Source organism: Cervus canadensis, chromosome 18 (genome assembly GCF_019320065.1).
Source record: "Cervus canadensis isolate Bull #8, Minnesota chromosome 18, ASM1932006v1, whole genome shotgun sequence".
NCBI lineage: Eukaryota > Metazoa > Chordata > Mammalia > Artiodactyla > Cervidae > Cervus > Cervus canadensis.
Window position 1 is genome coordinate 21,776,063 of NC_057403.1, and position 23,706 is coordinate 21,799,768.

Sequence of the window (23,706 nt, forward strand, 5' to 3'; positions counted from 1 at the left end):
GAGAGTTAGATAGCATCACTGATTCAATGGACATGAATCTGAGCGAACTCCAGGAGACAGTGAAGGACAGGGAAGCCTGGGGTACTACAGTCCGTGGGGTTGCTAAGAGTCGGATATGACTGAGTGACTGAACAACCACAAGGAAAAACCTTGCCCACCATTGCATCCACTATTATTTCTTAAGAGAAGGTCAACTGGAGCTCCCCAACGTAGGGATAAGCAGGCTGAGTTTTCTTCCTGGGGGGGGGTAGGGGTCTGGGGTGTTAGAAAGGACAGACGAGGGGGACTGGAGCGGTGCAGCAAAATGGTCTGTCTGGAGCCTCTCTCCTCCTAGTCCCACCAAGCTCCCAGCCTCCACGGTCTAGCAGGACCCACATCTACTGATGCTTCGTGGGCTCTGATGTTGATCTCTGGGGCCGCCACGATTCTTGCTCAACACTGTTTCCTGGATCTTATCTGCTCCAAACTCACTGACCATCTTCTGGTCATATGCCCCCTGACTCCAACACAGGCTCAAGGCTGGAGACTTCCCAGGACGGATGGAGGAGACAGACAGAGTTTCCCCAGCCTGACACCCCTGCCCTCGGACACGGGAAATGGTCACGCGGAACTGGTATTTGGAGGGGAAAGCCTCAGGGGGCTCAGAGGGTGGGAGGTGAGACGAGGACAGGGGAAGTGCAGCAGGGGGGTTCCAGGAGGTGGTGTCGGCAAAAGAGATGAAAAGCTCTGAAACACCTCCTCCAGGCTAAGAGCTTCCTTGTGCCTTTCACGTCAGCTCCACCAAGAAAAGAGATTTTTCATCACTGCTGCTCCCCCAGTGCTTAGAGTGTGTGACAGACACTGTGGGCTCCATGCGTATATTTAGACTTTTAAATGAATGACTCCATCCTCTGGGGGACAAGGAGAGACTGTCCTCCTTAGACAATCAGTTTTCAATTATTTATTGAGTGCTTACTATGTGCTAGGCTCTCGTGAATGAGTCACATACTAGCCTTGCCTTTATGAAGCTCAGAGTCTTGTGGGGGAGACAGACGTGAATCAGCGAATCCCACAAACTCAGGTCTGATTGCTGCCAGGCATTCGGCTCAGCAGGTAAAGAATCTGTCTGCAATGCAGGAGATGCAGGAGACACGGGTTCTATCCCTGGGTCGGGAAGATCCCCTGGAGGAGGGCATGGCAACCCACTCCAGCGTTCTTGCCTGGAGAATTCCCAGGGACAGAGGAGCCTGGCGGTCTATGGCCCAGAGGGTCACAGAGTCAGACACGACTGAGCGCGAGAGAGCAGGCTTTTCTCTGGTTTCGGTGAGTGGGGCGGCTCTCCCCCTGCAGCACGCGGGCTTGTCACTGCGGTGGCTTCTCTTGTTGCAGAGCACGGGCTGTAGGGTGCGAGGGCTTCAGTAGTTGCAGCTTATGGGCCCTAGAGCACAGGTTCAATACTTGCGGCGAATGGGCTTAGTTGCTCTGAGGTGTGTGGGATCTTCCAGGACTAGGGATCAAACTCGAGTCTCTTGCATTGGCAGGCAGATTCCTTACCACTTAGCTACCAGGGAAGCCCCAAAGTGCAGCTTCTGAGTTGGACTTTTTTTTTTTTTCCTTTTTGGCTGCACTGCGTTGGGCATGCTGGATCTTAGTTTTCTGACCAGGGACTGAAGCCACATCCCCTACAGTGAAAGCACCCTGAGTCTTAACCACTGGACCAAAGGGGAGGTCCCTGAGTTGGGCTTTTGAAGGATCATTCTGGCTGCAGTGTGACAAATGGCTTGCAGGAGATCAAAGTATAGGAGCAGAAAGATCGGTAGTAAGTGGGAGACGCTGGGGCTCCACTCCCCTCCATTGGACGGAGGGGCTGGGGAGACAGGATGAAGTGTACTGACAGAAGAGGCTTTTTGGAGGCAAAATCAACCAGGCTTTGTGGTGAACTGGACTTAGGGGAAGAGAGAAAGGTGTTTGAGGATTCTATACCCCTTTCTTGGGTGAGCAAAACTGAGGCTCGGAAAAGGAAAGCTCTTTGCCCACAATCACACAGCCAGCCTCTCAACTAGAATTTCAGCCTATGACTGTCCCACATCTAAGCTCACATGCTTTCTCCAACACTAGATGTCTGTTCTCTCTCTACACTAACCCTTGATGTTCACAGTCAGGCTCAAAGCTGAACAAGAAATTCAATATGGCTGATCCATGGTGATGTGTGGCAGAAACCAACACAACATTGTAATCATCCTTCAGTTAAAAATAAATAAATTATAAAAAGCATTTTAGGAAAAAGAACACAAACTTTAACGATGCCCACATATCTCTAGCTGGAAACGCTCTCCTGTAATCTCACTGCCAATATCTAACTGCCTATTTGAGTGTCTAACAGGCAAAGTCAGCGTGTCCAACACTCAGCTCCTGGTCTTATCCTAAACTTGCACCACCCCCACCCCGCCCTGACCTCAACACTGTCTTCCCCATCAGTTTCTGGAGCCCCAAATCCCAGCTGTTCAGCTGTCTGTGGTCACCCCTGACTCTGTTCTTCCCCTCACTCTGCACACCCAGCCCATTGGCAAATCTGGTCAGCTCTGCCTTCAAGATACATCCAAGATATGCTTCTTACTGCCTCCTCTGATGGGGCTTCCCAGGTGGCGCAGTGGTAAAGAATCACCTGCAATGCAGGAGACGCAAGAGACACGGGTTCGATCTTTGGGTTGGGAAGATCCCCTGGAGTAGCCAGTGGCGGCCCACTCCAGTATTCTTGCTTGGAAAATTCCATGGACAGAGGAGCCTGGTGGGCTACAGTAGAGTGGGCTACTCTTTCGGGTAGCAAAGATTTGGACACAACTGAGTGCATGCGTGCGCACACACACAGACACACATACCTCCTGTGATGTTTATCGCCATGATCACAGTCACCACCATCGCTCACCCCGATTTTTGCAGACACCTTCTCACTGGCCTCTTGCTTCCATCCTAGCCCCCTTCAATCTAGTCTCAACTCAGAAGCTGCAGCGATTGTTAAAATCTAACTGAGAACCGGTCCCTCCATTTGCCAAGAGTCTTCCTGCAGCTCCCACTTCCTTCCCAGTAAAAGCTGGGGGAGTCCTCCTTGTGGCCCACAGGACGCTGCATGAACCGACCCTATCCCCTGTCTCGTCTCACTTCCAACCCCTCTCCCATCGCTCACTGGCCTTCTCGCTGCTCCTTGGACTCAGGAGGCGTGGTCCTACTTTAGGGTCTCCGCACGGCTGTTAACGCTACCTGCAACACTCTTCCTCCGGATATTCACACGGCTTTCTTCTCGCCTCCTTCAAATCTTTGCTCAAAACTCTACACGCTAACCTCTGTGGTGGGCAAATGACTGAAATCTCTGCTTAGTGCTTGCAAATTCCAGCTCTTGCTTTCTCACCAGGCATCCTGGGGTCTCCCTCAAACTTAAATAATTTAGTCAGGCAAGGATTTGGATGAAGTCATATACAGATTTTGGACTTTACCTGCCCTGGGCCTCCCTTCCTCCCACAGTTCCCTCTCTTTTCACTTTCTGACTCATCTGCTGGCTGACAACTCTCTCTCCTCTCATACCTGAAGCCAGTGAGGACGCAGCAGTTACAAAAGGTTCACACCCAGAAGATGCAAACTCACACTGGGGACCTCACCCAGTTCCCCCATCAAGGGTTAGACGCTCCTCCAGTGTATGCTTGATTTTGATCACTCTCCAATGTCTTCACCTTTTTAATGTTTTTGGCCAGATGTTATAATTTTTTAACGTCAGACTGTCTGACGAAGCTGCTCTGACATAACCGAAAGTCAGAGGCCACTTCTTTTTTTTCTTTTGTATTCCTTTTTTCCACAGGGCTTGTGGTACATCACGGATTTCTTTAGTATATGTATCGTGTTTCCATTGTGACACCCCCTTTAGGATGTAAGTTCTATGACTGCCTGTTTTGTTATATGACTCAATTCCAATTACTTAGCAGTATCAGAGTGACATAAGATGCAGTTAATAAAATATATGTTGAATCGGGAGACTTCCTGGGTCTTCCAGTGGATAAAACTTTGTGCTCTTAATGCAGGGAGCCCAGGTTCAATCCCTGGTCAGGGAACTAGATCCCACACGCCTCAGCTAAGACCTGGCGCAGCTTAAATAAATAAAAAAAAGTATTTTTTAAAAAATGTATTGAATCAGAGAAATGAATGGAGGGGCCTCTGAGGGGGCTTGTAGCTCTGACGTGTGGTCCTTTATCCTCCAGAAGGATGAATCCTACCTCTGAGACCGAGTGCCAGCCTGAGACGATCCAGGGCCTCCGCCAGGTGACCATCGCTGTGCTGTCTGTGTCCTTTGCGGTCAGCGTGGTGGCTAATGCACCGGTGCTCTGGATGATGGCTTTCCGAATGCTGCACTCTGTTACCACCATCTGGTTCTCCAACCTGGCCTTTGCAGACTTCATGGCCTTACTGTCCTTGCCAATCAGCATATACATCGTGGTCACTGGCCAGTGGCCCCTCACAGCTGCAGCCTGTAAGCTCTACATGGCCTTCTTGGCTGTCAGCTGCTTCACCAGCATCTGGTTCCTGGTCCTCATCTCCCTGGACCGCTGCATCTCCGTCGTTCACCCGTTCTGGTCCCGACACCACCGCACCGCACAGCGAGCAGCCTGGCTGGCTGTGTGTGTGTGGCTCCTGGCTCTTGTCGCTTGCTCTCCAAACCTGATTTTCCAAGACATTGAAAAACAGAAGGGATGTGGACATTGCACCTTCAAATTTACCACTAGGGCCAGGGATGACTCCAAGGCTGTGGAGGGGAAAGTCGCTGTGACCCTCATTCACATCCTGCTGGGCTTCCTGGCGCCCTTGGCGATCATCAGTACCTGTGCCCACCTCATCCGCACCCGGCTTTGGCAGGAGGGCTCTGCCTATGCCCGCCGGCCAAAGAGGCTGCTGCTCGTGCTGGTGAGCGCCTTTTTCGCCTTCTGGCTCCCGTTTAACACGGTGCTGGTGGTCCGACTGTGGCAACGGCAAGCCGAATATAAGCTGCAGCCCATCGTCTGGGCTACCTTCTCCCTGGGTTGTTTCAACAGCTGCCTCAACCCTTTCCTCTATGTCTTCATTGGCAGAGGTTTCCAAGAGAAGTTTTTCCAGTCTTTACCTTCCGTCTTGGCCCGGGCATTTGGCGAGGAGGGGTTTTTCAATCAGCCTGTCCCCAAGGTGAAGCCCCCAGGAGATGATGGAAACCTTCAGATACAAGCTGGAAGCCCTCCTGTGCAGCTTGCAGCCCCTTCCCCATGACTTCCCGGACTCTGTCCAATCCTGCCTCTTCTTTCAGGAAGTCTTCCCTGCAATCTCTTATCTAAATCTCTCCATTTGAAACATCAGGTTCCGCTCCCCGACCCGGTATCTGTTTCACCTTCCTTTATAGTGAGACTCCTACTTGTTTCAGGCTAATCACAAGTTTAGTCAAGGAAAAAAAGGCTTCATTCCCCAGCGTCCCTTGCAACTAAAGATGGCCCTGTGACTACTTCCTGGCCAATAGTATGTGAGTGAAAGTAATTGATGTAACCTCCTTGAAGTGCCCTTGATGGAAGTGCCTCCATTCCTCCATTTCACCCTTTCCATTGTCTAGAATGAAAGTATATCAGTTAGCTTTGCAGTGTAAAAAACATCCAAACTTAGAGGGTTGAAATAATAACCTTTTGTGATTTCTTTGGGTCATCACCTTGGGCAGGGCTCAGCTGAGCAGTTTTCTGTTTTGGCTGGGCTTCCTCAGACATTTGTGGTCAGCTATGGGCTACAGTCCATGGTGTCACAAAGAGTCATACACGACTGAGCGACTTCACTCATTGGAGAAGGAAATGGCAACCCACTCCAGTACTCTTGCCTGGAAAATTCCATGGGCAGAGGAGCCTGGTAGGCTACAGTCCATGAGGTCACAAAGAGTTGGACATGACTAAGCGACTTCACTTTCTTTCTTTCTTTTTATGGATGTGAGAGTTGGCTCATAAAGAAGGCTGAGTGTCACAGAATGGATGCTTTCAAACTGTGGTGCTGGAGAAGCCTCTTGAGGGCCCCTTGGACTGCAAGGCGATCAAACCAGTTAATCCTAAAGGAAATCAACCCTGAATACTCATTGGAAGGACTGATGCTGAAACTGAAGCTCCAATACCTTGGCCACCTGCTGTGATGAGTCAACTCTTTAGAAAAGACCCTGATGCTGGGAAAGACTGAAGGCAGGAGAAGGGGACAACAGAGGATGAGATGGTTGGATGGCATCACCAACCCAGTGGAGATGAGTTTGAGCAAACTCCGGGAGATAGTGAAGGACAGGCAAACCTGGCGTGCTGCAGTCCATGGGTTTGCAAAGGGTTGGACACGACGGAGTGACTGAACAACAAATGGGGCAGCTAAGTGAGTGTTTCTGGGCGAGTGGCTGGCCTGCAGCTAGGATGGTGGAGTTGTTCAAGCCACGTGTTAATATTTCTCATCATCCTGCAGGCCGACTGGGTTCTTTTTTTCACGTGGTGGCTGGGAAGGGTTGCAAGAGTGAGAGGGGAAGACTAAGATCTACCCTTGACACTTTACTCAACGTGACTTGCTTCAAGGGGTGGGAAAAGAGATTCCACCTCACAATGGGAAAATCTGCAAAGTGACATTGTAAAGGAGCATAGATACAGAAGAATGTGCAGAACTGGGGCCCTTTCTGCAATCTGCCATGGCATCCTTGCTGGTGAACTGTATGGAAAGTGACATGTCCCCATACTGGCCCTGGAATACTTAACATCCATGCCGTGAAGAGAGAGATTTCGATTTCTAGCTCATCGAAGCGGCGGTTGTTTTGTGTGTCTGTTACAGCTGCTGAATCTATTCCTTAACTGTTATGCTGCCAACCTCTGAACTTGTGTGAGCGACATAATAAATCTCCTTACTGTCAAAGCTCTTTGGAGTCAGGTTTTCTGTTACTGGAATCCAATAGCAGCCTATCGATGTATATAATAAATACTCTTTTCTGGGAACAAAAATCCTAGTGATCCCTGGTCACCTGGGACCATTCCCTGGCTTCTAGGTAGAGGCAAATATTTTTTTTTTTTTCACCCGAATCAAAAGAGATCATCCTACTTGTTTGTAATCAGAAGCATGAGTTCTGGTCCTGCTTTGACTAGCCCTGAGAAGTCCCCACCCGGAGCCTCGGTTCTCTCGACTTTGTGAAATGAGACCAAATGCTTTCCTATTTCACGAGGATGGGGAGAGGGTGAAACCATACAATGTCTGAGCATCAGGAAAGAAAGATGCACCTTAAAAATAAGTTGGGAAATCAGTTTATCAAAAAAATAAAACTTTAAGACAATGTGGGCACATAGTAACAAAAAGAAAATGAGTGGTTTTCCTGGTGGTCCAGTGGTTAAGGATTCGCCTGCCAACGCAGGGGGCGCGGGTTCAATCCTTGGTCCTGGAAGATCCCACATGCTGCAGAGCAATGAATCCTGAGCGCCGCAACTACTGAGCCTGTGCTCTAGAGCCCAGGAGCCACAAATGCTGAGTCCATCTGCCGTGACTACTGAAACTCTCACACCTAGAGCCCATGCTCTGCAACAAGAGGGGCCACCACAAGGAGAAGCCGGCTCACGGCCGCAAAGACCAATCCCTGCTCGCCGCAACTAGAGAAAGCCTGCAGACAGCGAGGGAGACCCAGCACAGCCAAAAAATAAACACATGAACCTTTAAAAAAGCAGAAGAAAATGATTCTCCCCCTCCTTCCAGATCCTCCATTCCATCTTCTTCTTGCTAGAGACTCTTGTCAGTTTCTTGTGTATCCTTCCAGATATCCTAGGTAAGCCTGCATAATCATTTTCAAACAGAGCATGTGTATGTTATCTTCCATTGTGGGCATGCAGGCGTTTCATTAAAAGTGTATCTTGGAAATGCTTGGAAATGCTTGGATACAGGAGGTCTGATGTTATTTTTCAGTGCTGGTGGTCAAGTGTTTCCTGGTCTGGATGTACTGTGGCCGCAGGTATGATGCGCATTTAGGTTGCTTTGAGTATGCTTCAGTGATATCTTGGAAACTTTAAATTATTCCATGTTATCCACATTTTGAACAACACAGAAACAGGAGTGGAATAACTGATTTATCATGAACTGAACATCTGTGCATGAGTTTGGGTAGACTCCGGGAGCTGGTGATGGACAGGGAGGGCTGGCGTGCTGTGCAGTTCATGGGGTCGCAAAGAGTCAGACGTGACTGAGCGACTGAACTGAACTGAACTGAACATCTGTGCAATGTTGCGTTACGGAGTGGAGCACCGTCAGCAACCCCAGTGTCCCTCTTCCTCTGCCTCCCAACCACTTCTCCATCTCCTTCACAGATAACCTCTATCCTAACTTTAAAAATAAATCTTAAAAAAAAATTTTTTTTTTGGCCGCACCATGCAGCGTGTGGGATCTTAGTTCCCTGATTGGGGATTGAACCTATTCTCCCTGCCTTGGAAGCTTGAAGTCTCAACAACTGGACCACGAGTGCTCGCGTGCTAAATTGCTTCAGTCGTGTCCGACTATGTGCGACCCTATGGACTGTAGCCCGCCAGGATCCTCTGTCCTTGGGATTCTCCAGGGAAGAATTCTGGAGTGGGCTGCCATGCCCTCCTCCAGGGGGCCTTCCAAACCCAGGGATCGAACCCGCGTCTCTTATGTCTCCTGCATTGGCAGGTGGATTCTTTACCACTAGCGCCACCAGACAAGTCCCTAAATCTTTTCTCTCTCTCTCCTTTTTTTGACTTGCCTTTTTCCTCTGAAAATTTTCATTTGAAACAGCTCAAATCTACCATTACAAGAATAATACAGTATAACTTACAACTAAATTTATCAAATGTTAATATTTGCCCATGTCCATATATTTTCTCTTCCACCCTCTTTCCCTCTCCCCACTACTTTCTCATCTGTGTATCTCTCTACCGCTTCTATTTCTGTCTTTCTCTGTCCGTGTCTCTTCTCTCTCTACTTCTTCGTGTGTCTTTCTCTTTAAACACCCACCCACCTGTCTCTCTAATCTCTCCACATGCACACTCACGCACAGAGATGTATCCGCCCTGATGAACAGACCCGCAGGGAGATGTGAAGTCTGGAAGGCCAAGGGAAGAAGCCCACAACACAGCTGCTCTCTCTCGATGGACTCAGCGGTCAGAGGCCCCTCTAGAATGTTTTGAACCTTTCTAAAGTGGGTAAAGACATCATGCTATTTTATCTGTAAATTCTGTAATCTGAGTCTCCTAAGGACATCCATAATATCATCACCACCCTCAAGAACTTTAACACTGATATTATCTGATTCAACAATCCATATTCAGACTTCCCTGGTTGTACGGTGGATAGGAATCTGCCTGCCAACGCAGGGGACACAGGTTCGATTCCCAGTCCAGGAAAATTCGACACATGCCAAGGAGCACCTAAACCCATGAGCCAAAACCACTGAGCCGATGTGCAGAAACCACTGAAGCCCATGCGTCTAGAGCCTGTTCTCCACAACCAGACAAGCCACTGCAAGAAGCCTGCACATTGCAACAAAGAGAAGCGGTTCGCTGCAACTACAGAAAGTCCATGCGTGGCAACGAAGACCCAGCATAACCAAAAAGAAATAAATGAAAACAATCCATAGTCGGAATTTCCTAGCTGTCTCAATAACGAACTTCATAGCCTTAAAAAAAAATCAGAGTCCTGCAAAGATAGTCTCCACTTTCCTCAAGAATAGACTGAGTCAGAAGCTTAGCACAGGTTGTTTCCCAAAAGAAGAAACGATACAGGCCACATCCACAATTAGACATTAATAACAAGGAACAACCACAAGCATCCAGGTGTTTCGCACATTTCAAAACACCCTCTAAGTAACTCTCGGGCTAATAGGAAGAATAAAACTGGAGGGTCATTTGTTTAGAAATGAGCATGTGTGTGTGTGCTTAGCTGTATCCGACTCTTGGCGACTCTTTAGACTCTTTAGACTGTCGCCCGCTTTGCAGGTGGATTCTTTACCCCCTGAGCCATCCGGGAAGCCCTCAGAAATGAGCACATGACACTGCAAAACTTGTGAAGTGGGGCCAAAGTTGAACTCTGAGGAAAAGCTATAGCTGCAAACGAGAATTAGGAAAAATGCTCACAAGAAAGGAAAGGAACAAAACAAGTCAACAGGCTAGAAAAAGAGCAATAAAGCAAATGCACTATAATTTTTTAAAAACAAATTTTATTTTTCATAGGAGGAATCATTATTATTAATTTGCCATGTGGCCTGCGGGATCTTAGCTGCTTGACCAGGGATTGAACCTGTGCCCCCTGCGTTGGGAGGGAGGAGTCTTAACCACTGAACCACCAGGGAAGTCCTTGAATGCACTAACATTTGAAAGAAAGCATGGATAGATATTAATGCAGAAATTAACAAAAAAAGAAAAGAAGTGGGTAACATAAAGAAGTTGGGGCTTCCCAGGTGGCGCTAGTGGTAAAGAACCCTCCTGCCAATGGAGGAGATGTTAAGAGAAGCCGGTTCGATTCCTGGGTGGGGAAAATCCCCTGGAGGAGGGCATGGCAACCCGCCCCAGTATTCTTGCCTAGAGAATCCCACGGACAAAGGGACCTGGCAGGCTGCAGTCCATGGGGTTGCTAAAAGTTGGACATGACTGAAGTAACTTAGCACACATACATAAAGAAGTTTTGCATGTGAAGAGCTGACCCATTGGAAAAGACCCTGATGCCGGGAAAGAGTGAAGGCAGGAGAAGGGGATGACAGAGGATTAGATGGTTGGACGGCATCACCAACTCGACCGACATGAGTTTGAGCAAGCTCCAGGAGTTTTGGTGGACAGGGAAGTCTGGTGTGCTGCAGTCCATGGGGTCACAAAGAGTCAGACACGACTGAGAGACGAAACTGAACTGAACTGATAAAGAAATTGGTTCTTTCTCTCTCTCCTACAATAGCATCCTGTTACATGCATACCTGTGTGAACACTCCATGAAGGCCGAGTGGGAGGAGTGAAGTCCCTCAGTCGTGTAGGACTCTTTGCGACCCCATGGACTGTAGCCCACCAGGCTCCTCCATCCATGGAATTTTCCAGGCCAGAGTACTGGAGTGGGTTGCCATTTCCTTCTCCAGGGGATCTTCCCCATCCAGGGATCGAACCTGGGTCTCCCACATCGCGGTCAGACGCTTTACCGTCTGAGCCACCAGGGACGGGATGCTTATAGCTGGGTGACACCCGTCAAGTTGCTTTCATTCCCTATGCCTCAGTTTCCGTCTACATGAAATGGGAATGGAACAGTACCGCCCTCAAAGAGTCACTGCGTCGATTAGGCGCGTTACTGTGGGTAAGGCGCTCGGTTCCGTGCCTGGCACCGCGGGGGTGTGACGTATTTGCTGTCATCAATCTTGTCATCTGTTGTTAGATCTTTCCTCGGGGACGGACAGGGTCAGAGGGCGTGTTAGATGTTGCTAGCAAGACTCCTGCACGGAGCGCTCGGAAAGGCGGTTTCCTGGAGCTTCGCCAACGCAACCGCCAAGTCAGCCCCTTTGATCTACGCCTTCTCAGAGGAGAATAGTGGGATCCGGGCGAGGTTTTTAATTTGCATTGATTTCCTAATGAAATCGGTTAAGCAGTCTTCCGAGGAGGCTCTGTGGTTTTCACAGCAGCTGCAGGACTCTCCTGGGGAGATTGTTGTCTTTGATCGGGGAGAGTCCGTCGTGGTGGGCGAGGTGGGTTTTGGGGGCGGGGCCCGGCTCGGAATCGGCATTTCCTTGTGCTGCCCCCCTTGAAGAGGGGCAGAGGGAAGTGGAGGATGCCCTAAGCCCCGGATTCTCACTCTGCCAAACAGGGCCTGAAAATCCTGCTCTAAAAAGATTTCTGTGAGGATCCAAGAAGGCGATCCAGCCCTTGCTTCATCCCCCAAGTACAAGCTCACAGGTGTTGAGCGTGTACTGGACATCAGGTCCTAGTGCGTAGCTTTACAAACGAGTGAACTCCAGCGATTTGATCCTATGAGGGTGGGCCAACGATTGTGCCCCTTGATGAGGAAACGACGCTCAGAGAGGTAAAGTAACCTATCAGAGGTCACACAGCAAGTAAATGATACTCAAGATTTGAGCGGTCTGACTCCACCAGTCCACCCGCTTATGTTTATTGAGTGCCTGTCAGATGAAGGGCGTGGTTCTAGGCACTAAAGATGACAGGTGAAGAAGAGGGACTTCTCTGGCCATCCAGAGGCTGAGAGTCTGTGCCCCCAGTGCAGGGGGCCTGGGTTTGATCCCTGGAGGGGGAACTAGATCCCAAGAGCCACAACTAAGACCCTATGCCTGCTAAGTCGCTTCAGTCTTGTCTCACTCTCTGCGACCCTGTAGACTGCAGCCAGGCTCCTCTGTCCCTGGGATCCTTCAGGCAAGAATACTGGAGTGGGTTGCCACGCCCTCCTTCAGGGGATCTTCCCCACCCAGGGAACAAACCCGAAAATCTTACATGTCCTGCACTGGCAGGCAGGTTCTTAACCACTAGTCCCACCTGGGTAGGCCAAGACCCTGTACAGCCGGATAAATAAATATTCTTTTTTCTTTCCTAAATTGTGAAGGCACAGACATTCCTGTGGGGGGCGGGGGGCTGACATTCAAAGGGTTGGGACCAACATTCCAGGGGAGGAGCTAAGGTTCTCTACCCTTCAGGACCCACAGCCTCCACCTCCACGCCATACTCTGTTCCTATAAAATACCGACTGAACCCACGGTAGGTATAAATCTCTGCCATCCCCGGGGATTTGGGTATGCCTGCCAAGACCGTAGCCTCTGCCCTCACGCAGCTCCCAGCCTAGGAAAGACAAGCCTGAATAGCAGGATCGCACAGAAAGAGGCTTACCCCCCAGTCGGGAGGGAGGCAATTACGGCAAGCTGTTAATCAGTACCTCTGTGTCTCTCAGCACCCAGAGATGGGAGGTGGTGCCCCCGATCTGGCCTGGTTTGAGATGTTCCCAGTCGTGGGAGACAGACAGACTGTCATCACATGTCGGAAAATAGCTGTCAGGAGACTGCTCACCGCCCTGACACCTGAAACCTTCCCTTCGCGGCTGCAGAGTCAGTCACAGGTTCTGTTCCTTTGACTGAGCGCCCGAATCCTTTCCAGTCCTCGTGCAGCCTGACTGGGGTAGAGATTTCCTCGCCTGAGGTCTCAGCCAGGGTCAGGACGTCAAGGCTCAGGTTTAAACTCAGCGCCGTGGGCAACACGGTGAGCCGTGCTGAGGGTCTCCTGGTCCCCGTTCTTGTTCGTGTTGAATAAAGTGAAGGGACGACAATGTGCTGGCCTACACCCTTGTCTGTTTCATTGTTTGTGTCCTCCGTGGGCTTCCCAGGTGGCGCTAGTGGTAAAGAACTTGACTTCCAGTGCAAGGGACATAAGAGATGCCAGTTGGATCCCTGGGTCAGGAAGATCCGCGGGAGGGGTCATGGCAACCCACTCCAATATTCTTGCCTGGAGAATCCCCATGGACAGAGGAGCCTGGGCGGGGGGCTACAGTCCATGGGGTTGCAAGGAGTCGGATATGACAGAAGCGATTGAGCAGCCGCAGCAGCAGGGTCCGCCAGGCCTGGACGTGGTCTGTAATGATGTGCTGAATTTCCCCGACACCTCAGACTCACGCAGACCAAGATCTGGGCTTTCTTTTTGTTGTTTTAGTTGCTCATTTGTGTCTGGCTCTTTGCAGCCCCACGGACTGTAGCCCACCAGGCTCCTCCGTCCATGGGATTCTCCAGGCAAGAATACTGGAGTGGGTCGCCATTTCCTTCTCCAGGGGATCTTCCCCACCCAGGGATCGAACCTGCATCTCCTGCCCTGGCAGGTGGATTCTTTACCACTGAGCCACCAGGAAAGCCCTAGACCTGGGTTTATAGAGGGTTAAAGGATTCGCTCACTTGAAAATGGGGACCCACTCCTCTCATATGCCTCCCCTGTGGTGGGTGACACTGGGGACCCTGGAGGAGTCAGGCCGGGGCCCTTGATCTCAGAGAGACTGACTTGCCGCAGAGATGGACACAGGTGGTGAGGACCGCGGTGGTCACGGCTGTGACAGAGCAGGCACCAGGGGTGCAGCGCCCAGAGCTCAGGGTGATGCCACGGGCGGGGAAGCCGAGGGCGCTGATGGGCGATAGTGGGAGAAGAGCAGGCTGAGGGGCTCGGACTTTGTCCAGGGGCACCTGGGAGCCACAGCGGGTGAGCAGGGGAGGGGTGAGGCCAGCCCTGGGCACAGAAAGACCCTCCCATCCGGGACCCCGTGGGCGTGGACACTAACTGGGAGAAGGTCTGGGGATGCAGGAGGAGGCTTGAGCAGTGACCGGCTGGTGGGGATGGAGAGGAGAGTGGGGGGGTGGGGCAGGACAGATAGGGCTGGAGGGGGGCTCTAATCCAAGACCCCCTCCTCCTCCCTCCTCTCATCCCCTCCCAGTCTTGGGCACTTTGAAGCCCACAGGAGCCACAAGATGGAGCCTGGCAGAGTAGGGTAACCCACCTCCCTACCCACCCTCCCTGGCCCCTGCTTCTTCATCTTTCCCCACGGCCAGCTCCATCCCTCCCACCACAGCCTGGCCACCCCCTCCAGACCTCCCCTTTGGCCATTTGGGGGTCCAGATGCCCCTCTCCCTGAAGCCTGCCCCCAACTTCCTACCCCCTCTTACTCAGCGATTGTGCGGCCCTCAGCAAGCCTCCAGGGGCTGGTCTACAAAGGGAGGGTCTACAAAATAACACCCTTGTTATTTTCCTATGGTCAGTGTACAAATTCCTACAAACTTAGTGGCTTAAAACAGCATCCATCTATCTCATGATTCCGGAGGCCAGGGGTCCAAGGTGGGTGTCACCAGGCCCTGGAGGACAATCCACTTTCTCTCTTTCCCAGCTCCTGGAGCTGCCCTCATTTCATGGCTCATGGCTCTATCCTCATCTTCAAAGCCTGCAGGTAGCATCTTCATTTATTATTAATTTTTTAAAAATTATTTTTGTCTGCGCTGGGTCTTCGTCGCTGCACGGGCTTATGGCTTATCTCTGGTTGCCGCGCACAGGCTTCTCACTGCGGTGTCTTCTCTTGCGGAGCACAGGCTCCGGAGCACCCGGGCTTCAGGAGCTGCAGTGCGTGGGCACAGCAGTTGTAGCTCCTGGGCTCTCGAGCACAGGCTCAGTAGCTGCGGCACACGGTCTTAGTTGCTCTGGGGCATGTGGGATCTTCCCGGACCAGGGATCGAACCCATGTCCCCTGCATTAGCAGGCAGATTCTTTACCACCGTGCCACCAGGGAAGCCTTTATTTATTTTTTAGCTGCACCATGCAGCTTACAGGATCTTAGTTCCCTGACTAGGGATCGAACCTGCATCTCCTGCATCAGGAGGCAGATTCTTAACCACTGGGCCTCCAGGCAAGTCCCTGTGATGTGCTTATTATTCGCTACCCAATTGTCTATGGACCTTTTCTCTTCAACTGAGAAAACTGGCGCTCAGGGATGAGGCATCTGGTCATATGAGGAGGTGGGTATCTCTGGACTCCTGGTATAGTGCTCACTCAGCCTGCTCTGGGCCCTGGAGCTTCAGCCACCTCCTTACTGGAGGACCAGCCTGAGGTGTTGTATGTCTTCCTCATCACTGGGTTGTAGCCTCTTCTTCCTCCTGGTCAGTCTCTAGACCCTAAGCTGCACCTGCAAATACTAAGGCCTCCTCTGAGGGTGGTCCTGAGCTGGGGGGTTTTGGGGACACAGATATGAACTGGCCTTCTGGGGGCTCCCAGGCTGGTATAGGAGGAAAAATAAGGCACAGACAGTTCCAGTCTGGAGGGATTAAGGGGATTAGAGGGAAGAAGAGACACTGTAGGAGGACTGTGCCTGGAAAAGTCATGGGGGGCATCCTGGAAGAGGAAGCATTTGCACTGGGAATTGATGTAGGAATAGGAGTTTGCCAAGTAAAGAGGGGAATACATTCATTCATTCACTCATTCTTTTTACAAACATGTCCTGAGGCATTGTGTAGGTCGGTTGTTCAAGGATGACTCATGCATTTATTCATTCAGTCTAACTTTGTTTAGGGAAAATAACACAATGGTTAAGATTTCAGATCCTGGAGTCAGTCAACCTGGATTCTTTTCTCAGTTGTTTCATTGACTGAATGGCTCAGTTATTTAAGCTTGCCTCGGCTTCCCCCCTTGATAAAATGACGACAGCAATAGTATTGTCCTCACAGGCTTCTTGGAAGAATAAATTAAAATGGGACTTCCTTGGTGGTCCAGTGGTTAAGAATCTGCCTGGCAATGCAGGGGATGTGGGTTCAATCCCCCATTGGGGAACTAGGATCCCACGTACCTAGGGGTGACTAAGCCCAAGAGCCAGAATTAGAGAGTCCAAAATGAAAGATCCTGAATGCCTCAACTAAGACTCAATGCTGCCAAATAAACTAATTAAAAAAAGATTTTTTAAAAAAGAATAAAGCATACTCTAAAAAATAAAGTGTACTATTTAAAAAAAGAGAGACTAAATTAAAACGAGGCCTGTGTAGGCACACTGCCCCTACGTAGTTGACACCTTGTTCCTGCCTTGGCTTAACCTGAACCTCTCAGAGACTTCATGTGAGGTGAAGATGATACCTGGTTTAGTCTGGTGTGGCGTGCAGTCGTAGGGAAGGGTTTCTAAGGGAGGGTGGCACTCAGTTGGGTTCTGAAGCTTGAGTAGGAGTTTGTGCATGCGACCAATAGGGTAAAGTGGTCCAGAATGAGGAAATGGTAAGGAGAAAGCCTGGATGGGTGCATGAAACCATGCGGCTTGTTCTAGGAACTGCAGAGCAGAAGGAAGGGACCTGGTGAGCCTGGCGGCTGGTGATGGGGGTGGAGCCTCGGCAGGTTAGGGCTGCAAAGGCCAGGCTGAGGAGCTCAGATCTCATCCTGGGGACGATGGGAAGGCAGCGCTCAGGCACACAAGCTGATCTTTGGTTCAGAGATGGGGAAACTGAGACGCATCCTCAGACCTGCGTGGTGACCCCTCCGATTTCCAGCCCTCTGATTTCTATCCGCTTGTGAGCGGTCCCATCCTGGGTCCTCTGGGAGAGACCAGGCCTGGGGCTGCTGCTCAGACACCCTGGGAGACCCCTGCCTCCCACCCACTGGCGAGCTCAGGACAAGGAAAGAGTGGGGAGACGGAGGCCCGCGAACAGAGCAGGACCCCCAAGAGCTAACATCCCAGCCTCCGAGGTCGCACAGATGTGAGTGCACACCCAGGCTCTGCTTTGTCTGCTTTGATTGTGAACAAGTGAATTTCCCTGCCCCAAGCCTCAGTTTCCCCGTCTGGAAAATGGGGCTGTTAAGAGTGCGGCCACCCAGTGGGGCTTGGCACAGCCAGGGTCCTGCAGTCCTGGAAGGATACGGGTCTCCTGAGAGGATGGCCGAGGCCAGCAGAGGTGAAGCGCAGGAGCCTGGAGCCAGGCACTAGTTCTGGGAGTGGTTGGAGGCGATGATGCCTTGAGGACAGGAAAAGGGTGGGCCAGGGGACCACCCTGGGGTCTCCACCCTAGGATGAGGGCTGGGGACTTTGGCCAGGGGTCCTGGGGATCAAGGGGCGGTCTGTGAGCAGGGGAGGAGGGACAGGCTCGCTCTGGACTGGATGGGATGACTGGAGGCAGGGAGGCCCGGGAGGAGGCTGGGCTGAGCATCTAGTTAGGTGAGTTGGAAGCCTGCACTGGGCTGGGATGGTGGGGTCGGGTCAGAGGGGACAGGGCTGAATCAGGATGAGACTGTGAGGGGAGGGGGAAGGGAGGGAGGGGGGCCGCACCCGGGCATGGGGGGGCAGTGGGCCGTCCCTGAGACGGGGAAGTCGGTGGGGGGCTCGGTGTGGGGCTTGCTGATGTGGAGGCCTGTCGATCCCAATAGCATCATCCCGCCCCTGGGGGACCCTTTGGAGACTTGGCCGCCGTCATCCCCGGGAGCCCCGAGCCCACCGGAGCCTGCCCTCTTCCTCCTCTAACCCCGGCCGCCCTCACCTCCTGCCTGCTGGAGGTGGCCAGCCCCAGCCCGGTGGTCCAAGCCACAGGGCCCCTCCTGCCTCGCCCCCATCAGCTGCCTGGTTCGGCTGCCTTTAGCGTCCTCCCGCCCTTGACCCTCACCCAGACGCACTCCGGCTGGCCCCTGGGTGGCATCTTCTGCCACCTGGACCCCGGCCTGGCCTTCCTGACCTTCTGTGGCGGTGGCCCGGGATTGCTACTCCTCCGTGCTCCAGCCCGCCTGGGCGCAGAGCCATCGTGCAGCTGGAAGGGCGGTTTTCTGGGCCGGGGCGTTCTGCTTCCTTCTTCCCGTCCTGGGCACGCTGATTCTATGAACTCTGGGGGGGCCAGGTGAGCCGGGCTGACCCTTCTAACAGGACACCTGCTGGGGAACCTTGTCAGCCAGCCTTATCCTCTGGCCTGGCACTGAAGCAGTTGGTGTTTGGACTGGAAGAGAAATCCCTGGGAGGGTTGAGGACTTTTACAGGGACAGAGGAGGGGGGTCTCCCATCTTATCAAATTCTGGAGAATGTGAGATGCTGAGAGAGAGAGGTTTAGAGAGGGGGACAGAGACCCAGAGACAGGGGGACAGGGATCCAGAGAGAGAGGGACAGAGATGCAGAGAGAAAACAAGCCAAGTGGGGGGAGAGATGCCGGGAGGGGGAAGGGGGCGCTGACACAGATGTGACAGCGTCACATGCACCGGCGACAGACGGGGGCCACGGCAAGAGAGGAGGTGAGACACGGGTCAGGCTGCTGGGAGAGGAGACAGCAAAAGACCCGGGAGGAGATGGAAACAGAAGTCATCTGGAAGGGAAGGAGAATGAGTGGGGAGAGGGACGGATGGACAGGGGGAGACAGACAGACAGACATGGGCCTGGATCTAAAGACAAGACCAACCATTCCCTGGTGGTTCAGATGGTGAAGAATCCGCCTGCAATGCAGGAGACCCGGGTTCGATCCCTGGGTTGAGAAGATTCCCCTGGAGAAGGGAAATGGCAACCCACTCCAGTGTTCTTGCCTGGGGAATCCCATGGACGGAGGAGCCTGGTGGGCTGTGGTCCAGGTGGCTCTGGGTTATTGCCAGGACTCAGCAATGCAATACTGGGCTATAGGACTTTCGGAGCTAAAACTGTGAAAGGCTCATACCCACTGGGATGTCCTGGTCCCCACAGGTAGGACCGAGCATCACAGGACAGCTCTGGGCACGCGGATTTTCTGGGCCCCCGGGACACCCATTATCATTCGCCTTCTCTCACTGCCGTTTGAAACATGCATGCGCCTCCTAAGCATCTCTCCAGTGGCCCAGCCTCTGGGGAAGGATGTCGTTGGTAATCTTTGCTTTTCAAACTCCCTCATGTTTCCAAACTAAAGGTTAATTTTTGCTCCACATTCTGAGTCCTTTGATGTATTCCACAGAGCTACTTTAGAAACCTGCTAAGCTCCAACGGGGGAAGGCCTCTTTCTTCTGTCTTTGGAAAACGCATTGCTAGGATGCCTCTCTTGACCGTGGTCTGCCCATTAGCATCTCCTGGGGGAGCTTTTAAAATCCGAATCAATGCCCAGGCCCCATCCCCAGGCGTTGTGGTTTAAGTGGTCCAGAGTAGAGCTGGGTTCTGGGAGTTTCAAAAGCTCCCCAGGGAGTCACAGGGCTGCCGGCGGAGCCCCATCCATCTCCAAGTGCCTGTGGTTGTGAAAATGCAACCTCGATAGCTCCCAGGGGACTGAGAAAACCCAGCCCTCAATGGCTGAAAACCCTGGAGGTGGGAGTAGGGGGGCAGGGAGGACACAAAGATCAATTTCTTTGTCAATATCTGTTTGCTTCACAAACACTGATAGCCAAGACCCATGGGGGTCGAAGAGGAGTCAGATCTTATTCTGCAGCCCCACCCTCAGGCTCCCAGTCACAGCCGAGAAGGGTGAGGAGTGTGGGGAAGGTGTGAGGGGCAGGGAGCCTGATTCTGATCAGGAGGGGTTTTACGAAGGCTTTCAGGTGGGGCTGACACAAAATAGAGGCGGACGCCCAGGCTGGGAGCACAGCATATGCAATGGCCCTGGGGTGTGTTTTTCTTTTTTTATAAAACCATCTCTGAGTTATATATGGAATTTGCCTCCCAATGCAGGAGACACACTCACACTTGAGGAGACCTGGATTCTATCCTTGGGGCGGGAAGATCCCCTGGAGAAAGAAATGGCAACCCACTCCAGTAATCTTGCCCGAAAAATCCCGAGGACAGAGGAGCCTGGTAGGCTACAGTCCATGGAGTCACGAGAGTCAGACACGACTCAGCAGCTGGGCCAGGGTATACTACAGCGGGGGCGTGGGAAGTGGGTGAGATTTTAAAAAAGAAAGCCTGGAGGGCTGTCAGGTTAGATGCACCTTGCTGCGATGCCAGTCTGCTGGGCTGGGACAGCTGTCCCGGAGCAGGGGCTGTAAGCAGGGACAGGTCAGCTCTGCTTATAGAAGGGCCCCTGCGAGGACTGGAGGAGAGAGATGGGGGGCGGGGCGAAGGTCCTGGGAGAGAGGAAGCCTCAGGACGGCTTTCCCCGCCCAGGTCACAGCATTCCGGTTTTGCAGAAATCAACTAACTTCCCTCCTAGAACCAGGGGGACCAAGTTCTGGCTGGGAACATGGTCCAACACCGCCCCCGTGTGGTCATGCTCAGTTTTGCAAACAAGGTCTCCTGTAAGCCTGTGTGCTGAGTCGCTTCAGTTGTGTCCAACTCCTTCGTGACCCTATAGACTGTAGCCCGCCAGGCTTCTCTGGCCACGGGATTCTCCAGGCAAGATTACTGGAGTGGGTTGCCATTTCCTCCCCCAGGGGATCTTCCCGACCCAGGGATCGAACCCGCGTCCTCTTAAGTCTCCTGCCCTGGCAGGCGGGCTCTTTATCAACTAGTGCCACCTGGGAAGCCAGCCCCTCTATAAGTAAGGCTACCTTTTAAATCAGGACACTTTCAAGAATTAAAGAAATGGGCTTCCCTGATGGCTCAGTGATAAAGAATCCGCCTGCCAGTGCAGGAGACATGGGTTCGACCCCCAGTCCTGGAAGATCCCACGTGCTGTGGAGCAACTAAACCTGTGCACCGGCAACTATCAGTCGCTCACCTGCTGCAACCACGGAAGCCCCTGAGCCTTAGAGCCCGTGCTCCGCAACAAGAGACCCATCGCAATGAGGAGCCTGGGCACCACAACTAGAGAGGAGCCCCTGCCTGCTGCAACTAAAGAAAGCCCTCACAGCAATGAAGACCCAGCACAGCTAAAAGTAAGTAAATAAAAAAGAAGAAACGAAGAGGATACGATTCCCAATTATACTGGAATAACTGGCCCAGAGTGTTTGCATTCCGCAAGCCAAAATTATGGTAAGACTATAAATCAACTCCTAATTAGAATTTGATAGGCCTTCCCTGGGAAATCCAGGATGTTCAGTCACTCTGCTCAGAAGTCTCCTTTTGAAATCTTGAAATGAAATGTCTATCTGATGAAAAAAAAAAATGAATAAAGCTCAACTAAAGGTTAGGGTATCCCCCAGGGCATTCCACCTACTGGGGGTGGAGACAGGGAGTGGGGAGGAGGCAGTTAGTGAGGGAGGGGGTAACTGGCTGTGTGTTTGGAGGCCTGGATACTTTCATAGTAAGGGGCATTTACAGTGGGTATTGAAGGCTAAATAGGAGTTTGCTAAGAGAAAGATGTGTTGATACAATATAACGGTAAAGATGACCACTACAGACCCTGTGTAGCTTGCAAAGTCCATTCACATCTTTCATGTCAGGTTGTCGTTGCTACGGCCTTTTGGAGTCCAAGGAGAAAACCAAGGCTCAGAGAGAAGAAATAAATCTGAAGTACACAGCAGTCTGTGTTGGTACCAGGTGGGGAATCAACCCTGTTATTTCTCCCCTCTGTGCTCTTGATACAAGTTGGAATGTCTTTCCCCCCTCTAAACTCTGACAGACTTCTACTCATCCTTCAAAACCCAGCTCCATGACTGGACCCCTAGCCTCAAATCTGAGAGTCTATCTTGCTAGTCCCCAACTTCCCCAGACCCAGGAGTCCAGGCTTCCTCCCTCTGACCCAGAAGCCTGGACCTCAGACAGAGCTGGTGTGCCTGCCGGCCTGGTGAGATGGAGCAGGGTGTGCTGACTCAGTCACATTTATTTGGTCTCAGAGGCCAGAGTCATGGTCGGGACAGAGGCAGGACTCTTGGGTTAGGTGGTCCTGTGTCTTCTCATTGCTGAGCCTACGAGAGGAAAAGAGACAGAGAGATCCACAGAAACAGAGATGATAACACAGGCCGAAGCGACCGAGATCTAGCCTGCCACCTCCACCCTCTTCCCACTCACCTTGTTGAAGAAGTAGATGGAAGCGAGGATTGTGAATACGGCCATGGCCAGGGTCACATTCTGGGTGGAGGGGTCAGAGGTCAGGACTTGTCCCTTCCCTTCACCCCGACCCCTGCCCTGGGGCACCGCCCTCCCGCCCGCTGGGCCCCTTCTCACTTCCTGAAAGTTCATGGCCATGACTTCCAGACTCTGGGCTGCTTGGCCTCCCTCTCCCTTTCCTGAGCCTCTGAGCCAGACAGAGAAGACCAGCCGGTGGAACCCTGAGGGGAGACCAGAATGGTGGCCATGGTGACCAGAGAAGGGCATTCTGGGTAGAAGGGACCTCGCCCCGGAGGCCTGGGGGAGACGGACACTTGGATACAGGGGGCATCTGAACTCTGAGACTGGAGAAGCCAGACCTACGACCCCAGAGGGCGCTGGGGAGCCACGGAAGGGCCCCAAGCAGGGGAGGAACAGGATCAGCTCTAAGTGGCAGTAATATCTCCGAGCAGGAGCAGGAGGGAGGCTGGAGGCCAGAAGAGCAGGTGAGGTGGCCCAGGCAAAATTTCCTCTGACAGTGTCCACCAGATGCAAGCTTGAGAGACACAACAGTGGGGCAGCTGAGCCTTCCAGAGCCAGATCACCAGTTCTGGGGGCGGGAGCAGCAGTTGGTCAGTCTCTTGGTCATTGCCGACTCTTTGTGAACCCACGGACTGCAGCACACCAGGCCTCCCTGTCCTTCACCATCTCCCAGAGCTTGCTCATACTCATGTCCATTGAGTCGGTGATGCCATCCAACCATCTCATCCTCTGTTGCCCCCTTCTCCTCCTGCCCTCAATCTTTCCCAGCATCAGGGTCTTTTCCAATGAGTCAGTTCTTTGCATCTGGTAGCCAGCATATTGGAGCTTCAGCTTCAGCATCAGTCCTTCCAATTCAGGGCTGATTTCCTTTAGGATGGACTGGTTTCGTCTCCTTGCTGTCCAAGGGACTCTCAAGAGTCTTCTCCAACACCACAGTTCAAAAGCATCACTTTTTCGGTGCTCAGCCTGCTTTATGGTCCAACTCTCCCATCCATACATGACTACTGGAAAAACCACAGCTTTGACTGTAAGAAACTTTGTTGTCTAGGCGATGGCTCTTCTTTTTAATTGGCTGTCTAGGTTGGTCGTAGCTTTCCTTCCAAGGAGCAAGCATCTTTTCATCTCATGGAGCAGCAGTTATGAAGGTAGAAATCATGGCGCGGGTAACAACTTCCCCATCTCTGGGCCACGGGCTCAGTGATGTGCCTGGGACTCCCCTGGCCCTCCGGTGGCCCCTGTTGTTTACTCCACCAGCCCTCCTTCTCAGCAGGTGGTGTCTGTAGACACCTGAATCTCTTTGGGTCCATCATGCCTTCAAGACTA

General features: G+C 52.2%; 1 protein-coding gene and 1 long non-coding RNA gene across 2 annotated transcripts; one reads left to right on the plus strand and one right to left on the minus strand.

Annotated features, from left to right (window-relative positions):
* Positions 1-515: 515 nt before the first annotated feature.
* On the plus strand, positions 516-5,201 carry GPR32 (G protein-coupled receptor 32). Its single transcript, XM_043437134.1, is given in 3 exon segments — positions 516-613; positions 4,227-5,163; positions 5,166-5,201. Coding segments are annotated over 2 exon segments (969 nt in total). The 5' UTR covers positions 516-613; positions 4,227-4,230.
* Positions 5,202-22,081: 16,880 nt separating this feature from the next.
* Positions 22,082-23,026, minus strand: LOC122420340. The gene is made up of 3 exons (XR_006263263.1): positions 22,480-23,026; positions 22,324-22,383; positions 22,082-22,220 (listed from the first exon to the last, which is right to left on the minus strand). It is a non-coding gene; the product is annotated as an uncharacterized LOC122420340 (long non-coding RNA).
* Between the last annotated feature and the right edge of the window lie 680 nt (positions 23,027-23,706).